The following is a 22,427-nucleotide window of genomic DNA, read 5'->3' as shown; positions in this document are numbered from 1 at the left end:
TCATCACAACTATCGAACTCACACCAGACAAGAATTACGATGGGTTTCTCACGATCGGTGCGTGGAATTATTGATTTGCGCGTTCGGCTGGGGCTCGAAAAGATAGTGGTTCAATCCCGGTTGAGACAGATTCATTCCCTTTAAATTTTATCCGGTGGGCAGTCTTGGTGGACCATGGTGTACGGTGTACACATGCAGCCAACGGACCGGACGTCACGATTACCCTAGAAAGGCGCTCACCTTAAAACAGCAGAATAGTAAATAAACAAGCAGAAAACTACGTTTACGGGAAGAAAGCCCCGCAGGGATAGCCGTAAACATCTCAATCCTAAATACTGAGCAAATGATAAAAAACGTGCATGTACTGAACCCGAGCTTTAGAAAATTTCGGCCAAAGATGAAAGGAATCTATCGTAGCCAAACTCTTCTTTGGTCAGTGAAGTCTACTGTCATTATTACAGTGTTAGGATGGTGATCTCAGAGGCTAGATTATAACTTTTCGCTTCCACACATATATACAGTGGCGCATGATAGCCTTAGATGCTTATGCGCCATAAAACACAACACACAACAACAACATATATACACAAAATTGAATATAGTGTAATTGAAATGAACAACTGAATATACATTGAATTATTATCATTCTTCCCTTCCATCAAAAAGAGCATTGCGCATTACACTATTGCCTGCTATGAGCAAAATATGGCGATAACACCATATGGCCACACCTATGATGACGTGGTGCCTTTGGCAACATTTGCAGGATCTACGCAGTCTCTACACCGTCGGCTAAGCGACCAAACCTTGTACCTGCTGTCGGGAGGCGAAGGCGCAGACAGCACCATGTTCTCCGACGAGCCGTTCGCCATGGATACGGCGCCTTACTCCATCACCACCCCTGTCGTTATCACAAGGTAAGAGAGATCGTAACTGGTTACGATTTCGTCTTCGCCTCACCTAAGCTGCATTCGGAAACCTGCCGCCGGTCAAGTCCTGCTACTGGGACTTGCATTAACGCGGCAGATTTGAATGCCTCGTGCCCCTGAAGACCAGGTGGCGGCGCACACAAATCACGGGAATAGTTCTGGCAGGTTACGGTGGGTGGCAATTAAGATGACCGGGCACTAATCGGGCACTGATAGTTATAAAGGTCATGCGACATCACGGGACCTAATAACATGGCCAATTTGGCCGGAGCTGCTCGATTAAGATGGGAAGCTGAGGGGATTATTGAAACCTCCGAAACCCTGCATTCATAGTCAGACATATGCTGCTACCCCTAGGCTTCGCAAGCACTTTCGTTTTCCGAGGAGCGACTTTATTAATTCGGTTGTAAGCTCAGCGCAGTGGGTTCGCGAATTACTATTGTTATTTCTTATGCATGCGTTTTACGCTAGTAGGTGGTGGTGGCCTACAGCATTCCTGCAAACACGTAACGCCTACTTACATCAAACACTTTCTCAACTATTCGTTTGAAGCTTTCTGCCGCAGCCCTTGGTCTGAGTGTATAAATATAAGAATCTCCGCGTTATTTCTCAAGAATCCTCATCTGGTGATGTGTGTTCGTTCATTGCCCTTGACAAAAATAAGATACATCGCCATCGCTGTTATGCCGTTTTTGGCGTTTTAGATCACCGCTCTTTGGCGCCCTTTCCTGCGTTTCGCGGCGTCGCTGTCATCATCCGGAATCAGTATTAATAATAGATAAATAAATCCTCTCTCCCCCGGGCTCCCGGGAATTGAACCTCCATCTCTTGGATCCTCAGCCGAGCGCTTTAACCAACTGCGCACGCCCGGGATCATGAAATGCCCATCATAATTCTCCTTCTCTAACGTGAGGATAACACTAGCGATGACAATGACGCTGCAATATGTGATAATGTTAATGATGACATTAGCAGCGATAATGACCGTTCATTTAGTTGATAACGACTGTTTTAACAAACGTGATGCACCATGTGCGCCACTAACGTTTAGGCTTTCGCATTTCTGCACTGTGCCGGAAAGCGTCTGCCGGCATCGCATGCTCCCAGTATAAAAGTGGATTCTGACTAGAACGTTGGTGAACTTTGATGCGTTCAACGGAAAGCTGGTTGTGTTGGAAGCAACGATCGATAGCACGCACCACCCGAGCCGACACGCACGGTCGCCGCCGTTCGCCACTGCGAACCTCCTTCCTATACAAATGGTTTATTCTCTGCGAGTTCTTTCTAAGCCATTAGCGAGGCAACCTGGGGAAGTTCTTCGTCTGCCGCTGTGTGCACAGTTACTCCGCCTAGTGCCACCGCCGCCTTTCCTGTCGTAGCAAAGGCCACATATGCTTATAGATCAAGAACTCTTTGTGGTGTGTTTCTTAAAAAAGAGATATGTGTGAGAAATAAAAATTTGTCCGTAATTTTGCATAGATGTCTTGCTCGAATTCATTGCCTCAATGTATGGAAAAGCTGAAACATCTGATGAGCTGCGCTCATATTTCGCCTTAGGAAGTAACGTAATTATCGGCAATTTCTCACGGCAGGGAGTTTAAGTGGCTTTTATGCAAGTACGTTTGGCAGCCTAAAAGCGCGTGGAAGATAAAAAGTAGACATAAAGGCATATATGTGGTCGACGGAGGTGGTCCATATGCTTCTAGTACGTGTACAAGGTCGCGCTCGCCCTTGCGCGTCCCTTCTAAACCAGTGAGTGTTTGTGGAAAATTGCTAGATCGCATCTGGACGCTATTCTGCGGTCCCGTCTGGCTTCTTCTCAACATCTTATTGAGCCGGGACAGTGTCGTTTGAACTTCCCCTTCGAAAGGACGTGCATGCTTTGGGCTCCGTGTAAACTCACTTTTCAAGCAGTAGTTCTGGTAGCGAAGCACCAAAATAAAGCTACACCTTTAAAAATGACTGAGTCAAATACATGTAAAATCAGACCGATGCGCATGAGAGTAGCTATCGGCAGCCGCTGAGAGTAATGGTGATGCAGTTGGAGAAAGCTTGTACCGGTAAATAATAAATGGTCTTAACCTGAATTAAAGATATACCGCAGGCTTTCCACTTACGGCCGTGGAGGTCCAAATGGCACTGAAAAAAATACGTGTTCTTTAAGCCCCGAAAGAGCACGCTCCAAGCGATAGTATCACAATGACATCAGTGTGTTTTGTTTTTTTTTGTCAGAGTAATGGCTGCGACCTGCTGCAAAATACATTAGGGCCGGCGAAGGAGACGTAAGGGGCGAGGAGATGACGCGATGTTGTACTTCGTGTTTTGGGGCTGAGTTACGAAACAAATGGTTGGAAGACCGCTCGATTTGCCTCCCCTAGGAGGCTTGTTGTTTTTATGTCGTACCTTGAAATGGAGCGGGAATACGAGCTTCTGCTTTAGGAGATGGCGTCTGTCACCGTCTGTAATATGAACGGTACGTCAAAGACTCGATAGCTGAAATTTATCTGTAGTTAATCATAATAAAGGGCTTTATGTATAAATTATGAGCTTATGAAAATGGACTTGTGCGATTCTCGTTACTCGGTCGATTTATTTCTACCAACCAGCGGTACTTTTTGACGGTATAAGTTATGCCAGTGGCAGGAGTTGACCCATGTACTAAGCCGAAGGAAATCTAAATATCTCCTTTTTAAGGAGACTTTGTTAGGGGTCTTTATACCTATTTGTATTTATTTCCTCTTGATTTATGCAGTTAAATAAAAATTATTTCGCGAAATGAAAAAAAAAAGACATTGCGAAACGTTATATATATATGAGGTTCCATCTTTTGAAAGAACATATTACTTATGAAGGACGTTGTAGTTGAGGATTGTGGACTACTTGATATCAAGCGGAGTTATTTAGATGTCGTAACATTACACAACGGGCTGGGCGGTTTGCTTTTAATGCCCACTGAGAGCCCGGTGCTGCTACCCAAGTTTCATTGACGATCAGCCAATTATTATTCTTTTTCGGAATGTAAATAGTGAATTTTGATGTATTTCCTCGACATAAGTATGTTATGTGCACTGTCTCTTGTTGCGAACCGCGTACGTTTTCAGTTTGGTCATTCGTCATCACACATCAATGTATAGTGTCTAATAACTTTTTTTGAACACCGGCTTATGGATTAGATTCGAAATTGCGCAGCCACTGATCTTCTGTTTGCGGTCACCTGAGTAAGAGCTGAATGTTTAGCGTGACATATATTTCAGGCTCTATTTCTGTAGAAAACCCCAACCTGGGCGTTGTGAGCATGCCTCCAGCATGCGATAACGGGAAATACGGTCAGATGCTGGCTATACGGCGGGTGGCTTATCGACATGAGATCACATGACATGGTCGAATTAATAGAAGCTACCAACTTGGGTATATCCCCAGACCCTTGGCCCTCGGTTCAGACACCCTGTTCCTAGGCCACGCTGTCATATGCATACGGCTCGATTTAAAGTGAAAATTTTTTCATTTGTCGCTAGGCTTCGCACATATAGTAGAAAGTCTTTTTTTTTATAGCAAAATAGACAGCAGTTCCTAATTTGTGTATATATGTGTATGCGTGTGTGTGTCCCATGTCTTTTTCCTTGCGTTTCTACCCTTTCTTTTGTTTTTTTCTTTGGGGTAAAGAATGCTCTATTTGATTTACGAACGTGAAATTCGATTTCTGATTCAAATATTCATTATTGTATTGTACTGTGTTTTTGTGTGAAGCGTTGAAAGTTCCAACAGGCTCTTTGCGCTACTATTCACCGTTTAAAGAATGCAAAAGAGGAGGGAGGGGGGGGGGGGAGTTGGCCTCAGGCCGGCCTTGTCAATTAGCTTTCCAGCAGATTTTGCTTTACATCTCCGCCATCATGTACGTGTAGATGACAAATCAAATTATTGTTATATTCTAGTAGCTCACGATTGTGTGTGGGATATATTATAGAGGCACAAAACAAAGGGAGTAGTCAACAAATATTTTAGCGTGGCTGTATGGCTGCCCTTGGGTGGATGCTGATGAGTACTTACTCCTTTGATGTAAACGCAGTAAGCCTAGCAGGAAAGTACATGCATATGAATGAGGATTTCTGAGGGGAACCGGGGACGGGAGCCATGTACGCTTTTTCTTCCTACGCTTAATTCGGAGCTTAGATGCCGCCCCAATTTATTTACACTGAAGGTTCCGAAATAGATGGCAGTCGTTGTTGTAGCCATTACCTGCGTTCGGATGGTGGTTAGCGATGAGGAGGTACCTTCAAATAGGTTAAATCAAGCAGAAGTAACGGTCAAACTAACTTTTTTAGAGAGACTTTTGCTGAACACGAAACGGCGTACCGAAGGGCCAAGTGTATCGCAGATGCGGCATTAAACATTACAAAGGTTAAAAACCTGTTTGATGGTTTGGTTTGGTTTGTGGGGTTTAACGTCCCAAAGTGACTCAGTCTATGAGAGACGCCGTAGTGGAGGGCTCCGGAAATTTCGACCACCTGGGGTTCTTTAACGTGCACTGACATCGCACAGCACACGGGCGCCTTGCTTTTGAATTGATATGCCAATATAGGACCGTAACTCCGCCCTTCTTATTCTCAGGCCAAAGTTAAGACAAGACATCACCGCGACCTCGGCTTTAAAGGCTCAAGATTTTCAGGTGAGAAGTGTTTTGTAGCGATTGACAGTTACTTGTGTTATCTGTGTTAATGAATTTATCCGGGAATCTCCGAAGAAAATTCAGATAAAGTTCTTGATGGCTTTTTTTTTCTTTGTGTGTGAATCTGAAAATTAGAATGCTGGAAATCCCGACCCAGTAATGTATAGCTTTGTTTAAAACACTTTCAAAAGTTATAGCCAGATAACATTATTTTCGCGCTTGTGTTAGGCGCGATTGTTCAGAGGCATTTACTTCTTTCAGACAATCAAATCAGAGTAATCTGGATCGTTAGCAAATTCCGCTTTAGATGGTAGTGTGAATCAGCTGAAACATTATCATCTGGAACTAAATAGCTCAATGTTAGTCATCTATACTAAACATCGTTCCCGATATTACAAGCAGCATAATACTATATCTATATCGCTCAAGAGGAAAGTAAACAATAGTTGCATCTTACCTGTACTTGCCTATGGGGCTGAAACGTGGAAGCTAACAAAGAGGGTTCCACTTAAGTTGAGGAGAACGCAGAGGGCCGTGCAAAGAAAAATGGTAGGGATAACGTTAAGAGATAGAAAACGTACAGAGTGGATCACAGCAATAACTCAAGTCACTGACATTCTAGTGGAAATCAAGAAGAAGAAATGGGCATGGGTAGGAAATTTAGTGCGAAGAAAGGATAACCGATGGTCGCTGAGGGTAACAAACTGGATTCCAAGAGAAGCAAAGCGTAGCAGGGGGCGGTAGAAAATTGGGTGGGCGGATGAGGGTAAGAAGTTATCATGAGTCAAGTGGATGCAGCTGGCTCAGGACCGGGTTAATTGAAGGAATATGGGACAGGCCTTCGCCCTGCAGTGGATATAGTCAGGCTGAGGATGATGGATGACGATGTATACTATACGTTTTCATTGTCGATAGTTTATAAAAAGCCGAATGAATAAAATTACAGTATTGCACTTTGCTTCGCTTGATAGGTTAATGGCGAAAGCCTTTCTCCATTCTTCTTTTCTTCGTCTTCTGTCTGACTCGCCTCTTTTTCCTTTACCTTGCGTGTTTGTGTACTCGTTATGATTTCACTACTTTCTTTTCTTTGGCTTCGTCGGAAGAAACTATTTTAATGTCCTTACCTGGAATATTATGTTGACGTCAGAACCTATTGTGACGTTTTGCTGACACATCTCGCAGAATCTCGTGGACACGTCTCACCGACAAGAGCTATTCACCATAAGCCTAGGAAGGCTTTCGTCTTAAAAACTTTAGGAAACGACTAATTATTGCGGATACCTACTCTCGTGGATAAGAGTCTCTGTAATGCGGGCCTTGCAATTTTTTGACACAAATACGACGTGGAAGAATAATCGCCTTTACATCTCTAGCACACATCAGGGCACTCAACTTTCATATCCGCAAGTACCGTCTGAAACTACGGGCCTACAAGAAAGCTATGCACTTGGCTACCCTTCGCTTGTACAAAGTAATTTGGTCCCCTATGCTATGTACATTATACCATATCTCTTAAGATTGCCTACCTAACTTGAATCGGTGAAGTAAGCGACCATGTCTAAGCAGTAGAAATACACACATGGAAGTGCTCGGCTTAATTACGTGAAGATATCCTTTGATAGAATATTTGCCTTGTAATTGTGTGGCCCTGTTTTGCTCAGCGGCGTTTTGTAGACGATGAAGAGAGAGGTATATGGATGAAGCTTCTGTGACTTCATCACTCGAACATACTTCGGCCACCCCCTCGGGACGGCCCTCTTTGCATGCTCCTTTTGAGGGTTAGCTTCACTCCATACTTGTAGAGTGCCTGGATTCATTCGCCTTGCGTATTTTTCGTATCTAGCGCCATCTTTGAATGCCTCTTGTAACCGGACGTCCTTAAACTATGAGTCGTATTCAAACAAACAGCCTTTGTCGTCACGATTTAAAGTTTAGAATGTGGAGCTATGTCCTTAATAAACATTGTATGTAAACTAAAATCCAATGCACTCTCTTCTAAGAGTAACTCATTAAATCCGATTCGGACCTTTGTTCCCCCAGGTTAGAAATGGAAGCATGTTTCGGCTGTCAGATGAAACCCTTCCAAATAAAGGTGTCCCGTTGTATGAAATAAGGTTTTATAAGTTACTCAAAATTTCAACCACGGTGGCGCTACGCATGATAACCGACTGGCGAACAATTAACACAGAATAAATGTGAACTGAAAAATTTAGTCACGTTTGCTTTGGCGCGAAGAGTTCTACATTCGCATTCTGCTTTAAATTTAGGTATGCGTGACGATAATTGAAGGCCGTCACTTGGCTGGACTCAACATGGACCCCGTTATATGTGTGCAAGTTGGCGATCAGAAGAAGTACACCTCCGTGAAGGAATCCACTAACTGCCCTTACTACAACGAGGTAAGCGATCTGTCTAATCAATATTTTCTTAAGAGAAGGAAGGAATGCTCAAGGTAAGAACGCTTATTTCGATGTTCGTCGACCTCCATATATAGCTTAACCACTGCGGTACTGGTGGTTAAAACATTTATTAAAAAGATAGAGGTACATGGAGGTTGCTTTGGGGTCAAGCTTAGTGCCCTTCCCCTCACAAACACTAGGTGGAGTACATATTGCGAGACCCCAGTGGCTTCCGCTGCCGCCAGAGATTCCTCTAGGGGCATAGGTAGCTGATTGTGTAACCACGGGGACCTCTGTTCTACTCTCCTTTTTTTTTTTTTTTTTTTTAAGGCCGCATGTTCGCAGAACTATTTCCCGTTTGACCACTCATCAAGACAGTCGTAGCTTTAGGCAGCAAAATTGGTGCTGCTGTAACTCTGCAACATTGAAGTCGGCCTTAGCGCTTATCATATTTAGGCTAGATGAAGCATTCATCTTCATGTAATGCTATAACTAATCAATATTTTTACATCATTTGTTTTCTCCTCAGTATTTTGTCTTCGATTTTCACATGGCACCATCAATGCTGTTCGACAAGATCGTCACGCTTACGGTGAGTCGCCTCCAGCTTGACCTAACGCAACTTGTACTTTTCTACGTAATGCGTGCGTATACAGACTGTGACAGCTAATTATTTGTTACATACTGTAACGTTCCTGTTCATTTTCAATTATCGCCCGTTACGAACCTTTGCCTTTCTCCTCCGCTTTCAAGACGTTCAGTGACAGGCTGCAGCAGTCTACTTTATGCTATTGTTTAAGCGTTCCATCCAATAAGTTTTTTCTGTATCTCTTCACTCGACTACATGAAGTGCAATAGCAATAGAGGTAGCTTTTCACGATTGAGTAGGCTACAAATCCCTAACTGGGTTCTCGAGAAGAAACCTTTTTCAGAAGGAAAAGTGCGATTCGTGTCTTGGTTTGCCCTTTATTTTGATTGCTATCATCGGGAGGAGGACCGTACAAATTCTTGACTGCCTGCGTGTTAATTTTTTTTTCTTTAGTGTAATGAGACACAGTGCAGTTCTGCAGGCTCTTATAGATCTTCCGCTGCATCGCTTTATTCATACTCTTAGCTTCCCGCTTGCGCCAGGCACTCGTACTCTGCAATAGCACGCTGAAGTTGTGGCTAACCTTAGCGCTTTCAACTATAATACACTTTCCAAAAAAACAGCGCGAACAAATAGGGAAGAAAGGAAGAAATCACAGGAACAAGCGCTGACTCTCAGCTATAGTTTAATCACAGGAAGAACGCTTATATAAGGAAACAGAAAACAATAAAACACCAAAACCAGAACGCACGTGTTACTATGTGATATCCAGATATGCAACCTCACAGTCACGCAGGAGCAGGGATGGTTTGATGGCACACAATCATCGAGGCGTATAATATGGCAAATAAAGAAAGATTCGGTCGGGGTGAGTGCTGAGAGGCTGCAGTGGAATAATCGAAAGGAGATGACCCTTGCTGCGGTGCTACTCTTGTTGCGCAAATCTGCGTATTTCGAAATTTGAAAGATCACTGTAAAACGCGCGGGCCTTTCAATATTCGCAAGATTTTTAGAAACATTGCACGGATGTTGGACGATTGTTGTGAAATTGATTATTGAGCGCGTCTTTTTCCCTTGCTCATTTCTAAATTAAGCCTTCAAGTATTTTCGTAGTTTAGGTTGCTTTCAACTGTTAGTCTCCGGATCGATTATACGTAAAGTGTATAGTGGATAACAAATGCCATGAAAAGAGCTCATTCCTTGCACCTGTCGGTCACTGCTTTCATTAAGCCTATGTAACGTTTTGGCATCCTTATAGCGGATGATGAGCTTTCCTTCAAGTGAACTGCATCTATGATACTTCAGCGCGGTTGTCTTCACGTGCGGCTCTGGGTAGCGACTGCCTCGATCGGGACTGCTCTCGTTGAAGATCGCACTAAGTCGGAAAATAAAACAGTATAGGTTCCACTATGCTATACATGGATATTTACAGGAGATTTAGATACGGTCCTCCGGGTAGGACTCATCTTGAACGAACTCCTTTTATTTCCTCTCGTGTCGCATACTACTAGAACAAGATAGTTGGGGCCGTGTCGAAAGTTGCCTATGCTGATGTGTTCGCTACTAATCAGTTGAGTTGCTTCTTGCAGGCGTTACACAACAGGAACATAATACGCTCTGGAAAAGTGATTGGCACTTTCAAGCTTGATGTTGGAACCGTCTTCAACCAACCGGGTGAGTACTGCATGCTCATTAAATACTTGAAAATCACGTATAACAGTTTTGGTAATTTTAGAGTATAGTGAATGCTCTCTCGAGCACTCGTTCGCTAGTTCCTAAAACAAATTAGGAAATGTTGCAGAAATCAGCACGCAATATCATACTAACGCCTGTGAGTCCTTATGCAAATTCGCACGTCTGTTTTTGGGGCGCCAGCTCACCATGAACAATAAATGAAAGCACAGCACAGTTATTTTGATAGTTCCAAGTGGTGTGATTGGAGAAACAATACATCATCGCAAACAGGGGTCACAAAAAAAAAAAAGCATTGACCACTCGCAATATTACCTGCCACACATCCCATTTCACTTACTGGAACGAAACAATATGCCATGACTGTTTTTTCTTGCTACCTAGGCTGACGTTCAGTTAATAAAATAAAGTAGTTTTTCGACAACCGCAGTGCTGGTGGTGACTAATGTGATTTCTTTTAGTGCTGGTGCTTTGGATGAGGCATTCAAACAGATTTGATTTGCACCTAACAAATGCTTTTCAGAGCACCAATTCTTTCACAAGTGGGCTGTCCTCACGGATCCCGACGACATGACGGCGGGCCCCAAGGGTTATATCAAATGTGACATATCCGTTGTTGGTAAAGGTGACACCATAAAAGTAAGAACGCTTCCTATGAATTGCCAGCAAATTACAGAACTTTGCGAGAATAAAGAAATAACTTCGCGATAATATGTATTTTGCAAATGCGTTAAAGGATGCTATAATAATTTCTTGCGGTAGATTATTATTGTTATTGAATATGTAACTGAGCAAACTGGTCTAATTACAGAGATTGAATAAAAAGCTTATTGATGCTTTCTTTTTCCTTTCTAATGTGGTGTCTTTTAATATTGTGCTAATGTATTAAGGCGAAAACCTTTATTGCCTCATTGATGTCGTCAGCAAAAGTGTCACGCTTTTGCAGCGTTCTGATTGGTCGAGATGAGATGACGTCATGAAGGTCTTGACCAATCCCGGATCTCCACCACAGTATGCGCGAATGCGCGCCTTGTATGACCATATGTCAATCAATGATCAATGACTAATTAATAACAAATTAAGTAATTAGGTACCAATCATTGAATTATGGTTACGTGTCACTAATTGCTAAGCAATTACTAATTAGTAATAATTCATAATCAGTGTAAGTTGCTCAATTAATTATATGCTTACTGATTAATGCCGCGCACCCGGTAAAATCAACCGCACAACGGTAAACATAGAACAACCGCGAAGATACAACGAGCGCGATCTCGTCGCTGCCAGCTAGAATTCACTGAATAAATACACTCGGAGAATGTGGAAAAGTAGTCGGTTGTTTTACTCGTAGCAGCATTCATAGCTACATGCGCAACAGTTGCGTAGCAGAATGCAGCACTCAGGCTTTCTCCTTTCATCCCTTTAGTCGCCAAAGTGTCCTAAAATCTTTGCGGTGACAATTTAAATTAAAACATATGCCACAACAATTATTATAGTACTTGTATTACTCGCAGTCTCGAAATGTTTGCGCTATCATTGGTAAAAGCCGAAAACCAGACATACATGTTGCAACTGATTATATTTATAGAAGAGATAACCAATGGGCATGCTATGCGCACATGCATTTCATTTTTCATTTTTCAATTGAGATTTATTTTGTCTCCGGTTGTTGGCTGACGAAGCCAGCGGCTTTCAAGAGGCTGCGGAAAGTGACAGGGCATTTGAACCATTGGCGACCCCACCTCAAAACTACCCGCGTAACGCAATGCATGGTTAGCGGGTGCTGGACCCGCTTTAAGTTTTAATGTCTGTCACTGGCAGCTGGCTACTTTCATCTGAAGCTGCCGTGTGTCGACGACGGTCGAATGAAATTGGAAATGGATTCTGATGGATTATGGCCACATTTGGATTTACTGCGCAATCATATTTTTTCAAGTTCATCTCTTCGTAATAACACTAGAACAATGCGTTTGAGAAACACGCACTTAGATTGCCTTGATAGCGATGTTTTGCTTTTTCCTCAGCCAGCACCCAAAAAGGATACAGATGACGACGACATTGAAGGGTAAGCTTAATATGCTTCGGGGAAAGCGTCAAGGGATATGCCTTAAAACCAGTGAGCGATTCTATTCATGATTACATAATTTCAACAGGTAGATTCCTATGCTAGGTACGATTTCATTACCTTTTTTTTTTCCTTTTTATTTTTCCAAATTCTAGTTAAACACCCATATTTATCTGAATACTCCAGTCCTTGAACATATGTATTCACAACCTACAATGCACCCTGGCCAATCTTCCGGCGTGGGTATGTGCCATTTTGTCTGATGTCATCATCATCATCATCATCATCATCAGCAGCAGCAGCAGCAGCAGCAGCAGCAGCAGCAGCAGCAGCAGCAGCAGCAGCAGCAGCAGCAGCAGCAGCAGCAGCAGCAGCAGCAGCAGCAGCAGCAGCATCATCAGAAGTGGCATATTTAATTTTGCACATTGCCGTTGTAACCGGCACGTTGGATATTTTGTCAATACGTCTGTGTGAGGCTTCGGCTTAAACATGGCAAAAAAGGAGCTGGGGAAATCCTTTTGATAGAATGAGGTCCCTTTGAGCACCTCTTAGGTGTACAGAGTACTTAGTTTCTTAAAATCAGCTCCCTATGTTCACACGGTATCCATTTATTTCTAGGCACGAACAATTCACGCAGCAGAAAACAATGGGCCGAAGTGACTGAAAATCAGTTTACTTGCTTATCAGGTTCCATCGCATATTGCACGCGTAAAATGCTTCTTTTTCAAAATTGCAAGGTCAGGCTTTTTCTGTTTTCCAATTTAGCAGGACCTCCATGAGGGACAGCTGGATGAATTCGAAGAAAAACTGTGCAATTCTGATAGGGACAGGAGACGTAAGAAACGAATGAAACACTATGAGCCGCCCAGAAATATTTTTAATCTCGTTCGTTTTTTTTTTATTCTCGACTTTCTCAAGCATGAGCAGTCGTATATTTCTTCGCAAAAAATCTTGGACCGAAGATTTGTTTAAATATCCTGTTCGTATCTAGTATCTATTGTATGCTGACTCGTAAACAGCTATGAAAAGCTCTCCTCCACGTGCACATAAGTCAAGCTGACGGATACCATGTATTGTGGTGCAAAATACACCGCTGGGAAAGTTTTTTGTTGCTAAGAATGAGGGCCTTACCAGTAATCTATTCAGAGGGGTTATGTTTCTTTTCCCCATCCCAAAATGCTTCTTAAACTTCGGGCTAATGCATCCTCGGTATCTCTTCAGGCCTCGCATCTTGTCTCTTCTAGTTTTATTGTATGCTCTACATCTCCAGCGACGTTACGCACACAGGAATAGTATTAGGTGCCCTCACCGGATGCTAGCTCAGTGTGAAGCCGGTCTCACCTTACCGCTTTTAGCGGTTATTTAGGTTCTGTTTTGAATATGGAAACAAAGCGCGGTAACGCTCTCTGCTGGAAAAGGCCATTCCCGGAAGCTTCATTTCGGAAGGTTGTTTAAAATAATCAGTACCTTTTTGGCAGATACAAGGCATAAAATATTATATCATTTATTGACTGAGCACCGCGGGGGTGGCGCAGTGGTTACGGCGCTCGACTACTGTTCCCAAGGAAGCGGGATTGAATCCCGGCTTCGGCGGCCGCTTTTCGACGGAGGCGAAAAGCAAGGCGCCCGTGTGCTGTGCGATGTCAGTGCACGTTAAAGAACCCCAGGTGATCGAAATTTCCGGAGTACTCCACTACGGCGTCTTTCATAGCCTGAGTCGCTTTGGCGCGATCAAAAGCCACAGATACTGACGTAAACGAAACACTAACTTAAATTATCTAACATTCACATGAAATCTACTGCTTTGATTCACCGCTATTGTTAACACTTTAAATGTCTGCTTCTCAAGCTGTCTGTAATTGTTGCTCCTAATCCAAGGTGGAATAGCTCCTGAGCAATATTGTTGTATTAAGACCGACATAAAACAACACTATATTTAATTTAACTCTATTCAGTTCTTATTGCTGCAGCGCGCATGCTCTCTAAGCGAACTTTGAAGAGATGTTGATTTCTTCTGCGAAGAAAGTAAAAGTTAAATAGAATCATAATGTTCTCCAAAGTTGTGCTAATGATCGGGGCGAAACTGCGATAAAAGCATCAAGTCTTTCGTAATATAGACTTCCTCTTCATGCGAAAATAAGCCTTTCTTAATTCTCTTCAAACACCTTCAAGATTTTTTTCGCTGAACATTGTACAAGTTGTTCATACTGTAACACCCTCTGCTAAAGCAGGTATTATCTATTAAAGTTTACAGTAGAGTCAACAGCCCGTCCTGCGTTTTTAGGCTGCATTTTACCATTCTTGAGCTCTCATGAGTGTCATCCCATGCAAAACAATGATATGCCGCACACCCTATGGAGTGCATAATGATTGAGAAAGAAAATAATAAATCCAGCAATTTGTAAGCTGCGATTGTGTAGAGCACATTTACGTATTCTAATATTTTATGTTATATCAAAAGAAAAGGACTTTTTACAAGATGAGGTTCTTTTATGACTGTATAAAATAGTGCATTATGCTTTTATTTGAAAAATAACTTACATTTTACATGTGTACGCTACTGGAGGATACAAAAGCACCTAGAACGGTGTATGACTGCAGAAACTGCTGTAAAAAAAAATGCAACTACCGCCTGTGACTCAGATTAGCAGAGCAAATACTTTCTTCACGAAAAAAATCATTTTGTTCTCTATATTTTCAGACAATCTTGATTACACCTCTTGTTATACGTTCTACCAAATAAAGAGGTCAGCTTTCGGAAATTTCTGTGCATCTCGAGTCCTGCAAAAAACCACGTGTGTTGCGCTGTTTGGAGAGTCGTTCTTTAGTCTTCGCCTAAAGTGCCGACTCGACTGTCCTCCAACATTCAGCAACCTGCTTCTACCGGACGGCGTGCCTGCCGAGCGCCAGCACGCTCGCTTCATCGTGCGCATCTACAGGGCTGACGGTTTGCCCCGAGTCAACTCCGGCCTCGTCGCCAACGTAAAGCGAGCGTTCTCGGGCGAGACGAGAGAACTCATAGACCCCTACGTGCAGGTCTCCTTCGCTGGACTCACCGTGAGTGGTAGTATTCTCGGCAATTAGGCTCGCTAACATTTAGGACAGGTCCAGAAGTATTCTGCCAGAGAAGGATTGAATCTAGAAAACGCATGTAGAGTTCTCGGTCACGTATTCCTCGTTGTTGGTAACCTAGGTTGTATTTCGCACCCTCCTTCTCTGGTGGGAGCCAGGAGAAATGTGCGTGCGTGACGCCCGGCTGCTCGGACGTGTCCCTCTCCTTGAAGATCAGGGTTGGCTGACTCTTTCTTTTTCAGGAAGAGAACATGCGTGGCTAACGTGAGCTTGAGAGTAGGTTAACATAGGGAAAGGTGGGTTTCGTGTTGCAGCTGTTCCCACTTTAGATCAGGAAGAGATGGTATTGTGGTGTTTCTGTTTGTTTACAGGGTGCCACAAATGCAAGTAATAGCACATAACTACATAGGTTACACATGGCAGCAAGAGCTATTTTTCAAGGACGTAAACTAACTGCTTATAATAGGCGCAGATTGCTTGTCCACATCTGTCACATCAGTGGATGACGAGAACATTTGTTTGCAAACGAAATATCAGTAACCACTTGTCCTCCCAGAAAAGTGACAAGTTCATTGTGTTTGCGTTTACTGCGAACAGGTGTAAGTTGTCTCTACTTCAGACAATGATGAAACAGAAAATGCAACATCGCTCTGGCAGCGCAAATGGTCTGGAGCTTTTTGATGTTTGTTTGTAGCCTCTTTTACCTCACTGCCATTATCGATCAAAAGAGGAGCTTTGCGACTCTAGATGCACATTTTGTAAGCTGGAAGAATGTATACCACGTGCTAGAAACAACAACCTCGCAATGTTTAGAAGACATTTTGATCCATGAAGCAATGTTGAGAAATCAATCGCGGGCATACGCAAACGGAAAAACCGTCATTAGCAAGCAGAAGTTCGGCTTCTCCCCTCTAAGACTATTAGTGTAAGTAAGCACGCTTTACAGGGTCGCACAACTGTCAAGAAATCGTGCTGCTCGCCCGTGTGGAACGAGCAGCTGGTCTTCACGGAGATGTTCCCGCCGCTCTGCCAGAGAATCAAGATCCAGCTGAGGGACAACGACGCCGTCAACGATACCGTGGTAGCAACGCACTTCTTGGAGATGTCAAAGATCGCCAACGAAGGCGACAAAGGTGCGATTCAGGGTTTGGTTGGGTTACGTTATTATAAAACGGGAGGAGGGGCAACTTTCCTCAGTCTGTAGGGGCATCTCACTGGCGCATTGGGAGTAAGAGGAGTGGAAATGAGAAGCGGAGCAAAAAAGAACCTCGTGTGCTGTCCTCAAATAATATGAAAAGAATCCGAAAATTGTCAGAGCTTACATTATTTTATTTTGTTACGGCCCAGGTTTTCTTCCGACGTTTGGCCCATCCTTCATCTACCTGTACGGATCAACGCGCGAGAAGTCTCTCTTCGAAGAGCACGCACCGCTGAACGACGGATTGGGTGAAGGGGTCATGTACCGCGGACGACTGCTCATCGCTGTGCGCACGGAGATCTTCGACGCGCTCGACATGACGCAGTCGAGCGTCGAGCTCGAACCCACCCCTCCAGTAAACGAGGTGCGTCACTTTTTGGAATACAATTTCGTTCTGTGAAAATATTTTTGCGGCACCTTCCCGCGTTCCTTACTGTTTTTACGTGCCAGTGGTGTTCCGAATCTCCTTTCATCGCGAGATTTCTCCATTAGTATCCAAGCGATCACAAAAGCTCAAAGAATTTAGCTTCTTGTACAAATCTAAAGAAAAGATTAACAATCTCACGCAATATTACTAAAGAGTTTGGACAAGGTCATGCTTCACAATATTAAAAACTTTGAGCGAGCATGTAAGTAAAAATAATTATGTAATCGCACAATAATAAAACACATATGACATGCACAAAGTTGCCAGGGCTACAAAGAAAAACGCCGTTTTTGGTGTTTTAAATATGCTCTAAAGCGCCACATCAAGTTCCAGAACAGCCTAGAAAGCACCATTTTACGATCGCTTTACACTAGGTAGCCATAAATTTTGTAGAATTTACATCCCTGCTTAAATATATTGATTTATTTTGATTTTTTGTTTAGCGCGTGCACTGTAAACAAATAAGCACACATTTATTTGTATTGAATTTGTTAGCTATTTAAAAGGCTACAGCCGGGTGAACACGAACATATACGTCGGCTCGGGGAAAGATCTGAGAAAGGGAACCTCTCATATTGCATACAGCAGGAGGTGGCAGGACACTGGCCTGTCGAGGCGGGCGCATGAGTTGAGGGTGATGCCCGAGTGTCTAGGGTCTGCACACACGCACCACTGCTCGCATAAACACACGTGTACATAAATTGTGCAAGCAGCAGCAGCGGTGGCGGCCGAGCATATAAACACTCACACCACACTCACACATAAATCTTGGGGAGTACCGCCGCCTGCACTTTGGTGTGGGAACGCGTACGCCAGAGTTCGGGAATATACGACTCTGTGTTTCTATTTTGTTAAGTAAATAGCTACAGCTAGTCTCCAGAGCACTTAACCCCGTCTTTTTGGTCGTTGGGCAACGCAGTTGGCTGTGTACTGTATATCTTCTTTCAGCAAACCAGCCATCGCCCTCTCCCTGGACGTAGAATCAGTACAGACTAATATATGCGTACGTGTTAAGCCTACGTTATGGGGTACGAGTCAGGTCATAACCTAACCGGATTTAATTCCAGCAATGAAGGGGACTTATAGCGCATACCGAAGCGGCTCATTTACATTTACTTCTCTCAAAGAGCGCCGATAGAAGGAGAGGAGTTTTGAACCTGCCCCACGTTACTGAATCGCCAATATGTTCTGACGGATTATATTAAAGGCCCCCTTCTCCAAAAAAAAAAATCATTGTCAGTTTTGATGTTCTGAACGAAAGATCTTGAGCATGCTTCGGTAGGTGATGTGTTAAGCGGGTTAGTCCGTTTCATGTGACCCCATGTCATGGCAGAGTTCGTGGAGATAACAGCTCTGGATGCTTGTTGCTGATGGACTTCTCACCCAAATGACAGCTTTGGAGCTCGAACCAGTAACGTTATCCTTATGGAACGCAAGTATTTTCGTGCCGCTCGAATAAAGAAGGACATTTTATGTGTATATAGTTGTATTTTACATAAGGCGGCAGCCTACGACAGTATGCTAAATATTTAGTATGCGGGAGCTACGAGATGCCTACATTAAGAGATTAGAGAATAAGGTAAGAGAGCGGCAAATTTCATGCACTTGAGTGAAGATCAGCGAGGGGACCCCCTGACGAGAACCATTACAGCTATCACACAAACCCTTCACGGTGAAGATTAAGCGCTCCAACCCTCCCTCCACCCCCCCCCCCCCCCCTCCAGTATAATATATTTGAATATAAACATCGGCAACATGGACTACAAGATAACTGTGAAACCGAATGGGGCAATATTATCAATGCAAAATCGCTTCATTGATAAAATACTTTTTAAGCTTCTACACTGTAAGCTGGACAATATTTTTATGAAAGAAATTGTCATATCCCAAAAGCGCACAGGATATACTTTAATCCTTCGCCTCACATATGGACGTTTATATTGGTTGGTTCCGCTGCGACGAACGCGGATAAGGTCACAAAGGTGCACTGTGCTTCGATGTATGCATAAAAGCGCTTATGTTTGTCTCATTGCCATCATTAAATAATAATAATAATAAAAATTGGTTCACAGGAAGGGAAAGGCGCAGTATAATCATCATTAAACGTTGAGCAACTTTCTGGGGCCAAAGCAGCGGCGCCTGTATTTCGGTTGCTAAATATTCAGCAATTTTCGTTCGTGAATGTATGTCTCATACCTCACATTTTGCCTATAATTCAACCGAGTTCTTACACGTAATAGTGATGGTGTGTCCCTATCATGATTCCGAAATATAGACATGTTTCAACGCTTAGCATTTATTCTGACCTTAAACGTTGCGAGCATAACTTCATTTAAACGCAGATCATTACAGTCGCAACATTGATTAGGGTCGACTTTATTGAGCAGAATACTCGCTCGTAAATATGGGAGTTTCCACCTTTCATTCCTACATTTGCTTAATGCGCCTGAGGAGCTTTCTCCTTCCTGATTTCTGAAAATACAAGGAAAACAAATCCGATCATTAGTTGTACAAAATCGTGTTTTTGTGCATGCAGTGTTAAGATCCCGCTCAAGAATGTGTTTATCTTTCTACGTGCGAATTCTCTCTGTACAAGAACATATGAGATGTTATTTCTGTTTTATGCTCTGATCGGGGCCTATAAACAGCAAGGCCCTCACCAATTTCCTTCTTTCTTCTTCCTAGGCTTCCTATGCCAAGAACGAGAACTTTCTCTTGTTCGGAGCCATTCTAGAAGCATCCATGATCGACCGAAAAATCGGAGAAAAGCCCATCTACTTTGAGCTGAGCATAGGTAAAAAAATTGAATTTGTTGTGACTATTGTGTGCCAATCGCAACCTCTTTTGAAGAATGTTCACCTGAAATCTTATTTGTACGCTTCATTAAGAAATTCAGCACCAGTAAGAAGACATGCACGGAGTCGCTGAAAAAATGTTTCATGTGGCACCAATTCGTGATTCTGCTACAGCTGTTGTGTTATATTAATCATACACCCGTTTCTTGACACCATTGCATGGCTTCCGGTAAAAATATAAGAACAGCGCTTGTCGGCAGCTTTGAAGTTTGCTGACGCCTCTTTGATTCCATAAATAGCTTAATGAGTATATGTGTCCCTAATAAAAAGGCAGCACGCCAAAAACGGAGTGACGTGCTTGCGCAGCTGTGCCTTTGTAATTATACAAAGAAGGTTATTTGATTGAATATTTTGCCAAATAGGGCTGGGCTATTTACTTTCGTTATATTGTCTTTTCTTAGTGCATAAGGGATTTTAAATTTCCCTAAACTGGCTTCTTCACTGCTGTCACCTAATATCTTAACAATCTCGCCATGCTTTAGTTGGTTGCGACACTCAGTACCTTTCTCGGCACATTTATTTTCCATACTCCTCCCCACTACCCACTTCAAACTCTTAGTGTGTTTTTTAGACGATGACAAGAAATAAAAAAAAACATTCCTAGAAGGCACTTTGGACCACTAAAGGGCGATGAGGCGATAGCCATTATAGCGCGGTGGATCGTAGCCCTCCTCTACGGCACCTCTATCTCTCTCTCTCTTCTTTCACTCCCACTTTCCTCCCTTCCTTTACGGCGTGGTATATGTGTCTGCGGACAATTGCGAATTTTTATCTGATGTAGGTCGTCATTGCACACGCCACCGCGTAGGTAGTGGACGACGGCTGTTGCGGCGCGCGTCTTTCTTTCCCTCTTCTTTTTCTTTCTTCTCTACTTTCTCTCTTCTGTCCGCAAGAGGTAAGTGTGCTGTGCGATGTCAGCGCACGTTAAAGATCCCCAGGTGGTCGAAATTACTCCGTAGCCCTCCACTACGGCTCCTCTTTCTCTCTTTCCACTTTCATTCCCACCCTCCTCCCTTCCCTTACGGCGCGGTTCGGGTGTCCACAGAGCAAGTGTGACAGTTACTGCGCCTTTCCCTTCCTGTGAACCAATTTAATTTAATTTAATTAGGTAGCGGAGGTGGCTCAGCTGCAAAGCCAGTAGCAGGACCGTGAATTTTCTTTTCCTTCTTTCTACAGCCACAACGGAGAATTGTAGCAGATACTGGGCCTTTTATATCCTGCAAATGATGATGAAAACATTTATTGACATTGGCTTAGATTAAGGGAAGGCTTGTCGGATCCCTAGCCAGGGACACCGTTGGTAAAAGCCGCAGCCCGTGCTCTTTCGACGAGGGCTCGTTCTTCCTCGAGGTCCGAGCTGGACAGGGCCGCCTCCCAGCCTTCCCACATTGGCTGATTTATTATATCAATACTGGTATTTGGTTGACAAGTCCATACCATATGTTATAAGTTTGCCTCCTGGCCACAAATATCCTGTAAATCAATCTGAAATGCCGCTGATGCCTTCTGTACTAACACCTCTTAGACATCTAGTTGTGTTTATGTTTGCTGTGTGGTGCGGCGTTCGAGGAAGCGCCAAGGCGCCGCACGGACGCCTGGATTGGACGCCCGGCGGGGTCAATTTCGTCTATGCATAAATCACCTGGTGACGTCATGACCAGTCGTGACGGTACATGGCGCGATTCTTGTCGAACACAACCAGCTTCCATCGAATGCATCAAAGTTCACCGGCGTTCTATATTTCGTTTACAGGAAATTAAAGCGCAGTATCTGTCGATCGCAGAATCCCGCTATCCTCCCGGTTGACAAGGGGAATTATGATGAACATTTCATAATCTGGGGCATGGCGGGTATATGCTGCGCAGTCCTGCCTGGTTACATTTACTTGATGCATGTATATGTCTCCCGGAAGTTTGATGTGTGATGAAAGTGAGAGCTTGATGCTGAAGTAACTGTGTATTGACAGGTTGCGGATTGCGAGCTGGGTAAATTGCTCAAAATACTTCCATGCAATAAAGAAAAAAAAATATGGGGCGTGGCGCAGTTGGTAAAGCGCTCGGCTGGGGACCCAAGGAATGGAGGCTCAATTCCCGGTGGAAACAAGGTTTATTTATTTATTTTTAACTATCCCCCTCGAAAGTGTGACACCCTCTGCCGATAGCCTCGGCCGACAGCTCCTGCTGGCAACAATAAGGCATTAAAGACTTTCGTCTTTAATACTCGCGCACGATATCAGTCGCGTTGTCATGACTTTATAATTTTCGACCAGCTAACGCCCTCCATCACAGTGGTGTGAAATGATTGACAAAAAAGCATCGCAATATTCACTGAAAATGTTATTAAATAAATTGGTTTACGGGAATGGAAAGACACTGTATCTGTCACACTAGTTTCTGCAGACACCATTTCCGCGCAGTAAGGAAAGCCCTACACTAGGGCTCCTCTTTTGTGTTTCCACTTTCTCTCCCACCTTCCTCCCTTTTCTTACGGCCTGGTACAGGTGTCCACAGCAACAAGTGTGACAGGTACGTCACT

The 22,427-nt window shown here is 43.5% G+C and overlaps 1 protein-coding gene across 1 annotated transcript in view; it reads left to right on the top strand.

The window, feature by feature from the left end:
* Nucleotides 1-22,427, top strand: part of mfr (ferlin family C2 domain-containing myoferlin misfire) — a 178,824-nt gene that overhangs the window by 90,738 nt on the left and 65,659 nt on the right. The window contains exons 7-17 of the mRNA XM_084580089.1: nucleotides 767-917; nucleotides 5,538-5,595; nucleotides 7,863-7,994; nucleotides 8,524-8,586; nucleotides 10,173-10,257; nucleotides 10,799-10,914; nucleotides 12,300-12,340; nucleotides 15,211-15,397; nucleotides 16,359-16,545; nucleotides 16,760-16,974; nucleotides 19,723-19,831. Coding sequence (XP_084436215.1) covers nucleotides 767-917; nucleotides 5,538-5,595; nucleotides 7,863-7,994; nucleotides 8,524-8,586; nucleotides 10,173-10,257; nucleotides 10,799-10,914; nucleotides 12,300-12,340; nucleotides 15,211-15,397; nucleotides 16,359-16,545; nucleotides 16,760-16,974; nucleotides 19,723-19,831 — 1,344 coding nt within the window. The remainder of the gene's footprint in view (nucleotides 1-766; nucleotides 918-5,537; nucleotides 5,596-7,862; nucleotides 7,995-8,523; nucleotides 8,587-10,172; nucleotides 10,258-10,798; nucleotides 10,915-12,299; nucleotides 12,341-15,210; nucleotides 15,398-16,358; nucleotides 16,546-16,759; nucleotides 16,975-19,722; nucleotides 19,832-22,427) is intronic.

The sequence above is a fragment of the Amblyomma maculatum genome, chromosome 9 (genome assembly GCF_055883805.1).
Source record: "Amblyomma maculatum isolate TAMU_Amacu chromosome 9, ASM5588380v1, whole genome shotgun sequence".
NCBI lineage: Eukaryota > Metazoa > Arthropoda > Arachnida > Ixodida > Ixodidae > Amblyomma > Amblyomma maculatum.
This window is presented reverse-complemented; position numbering and strand designations above follow the sequence as displayed.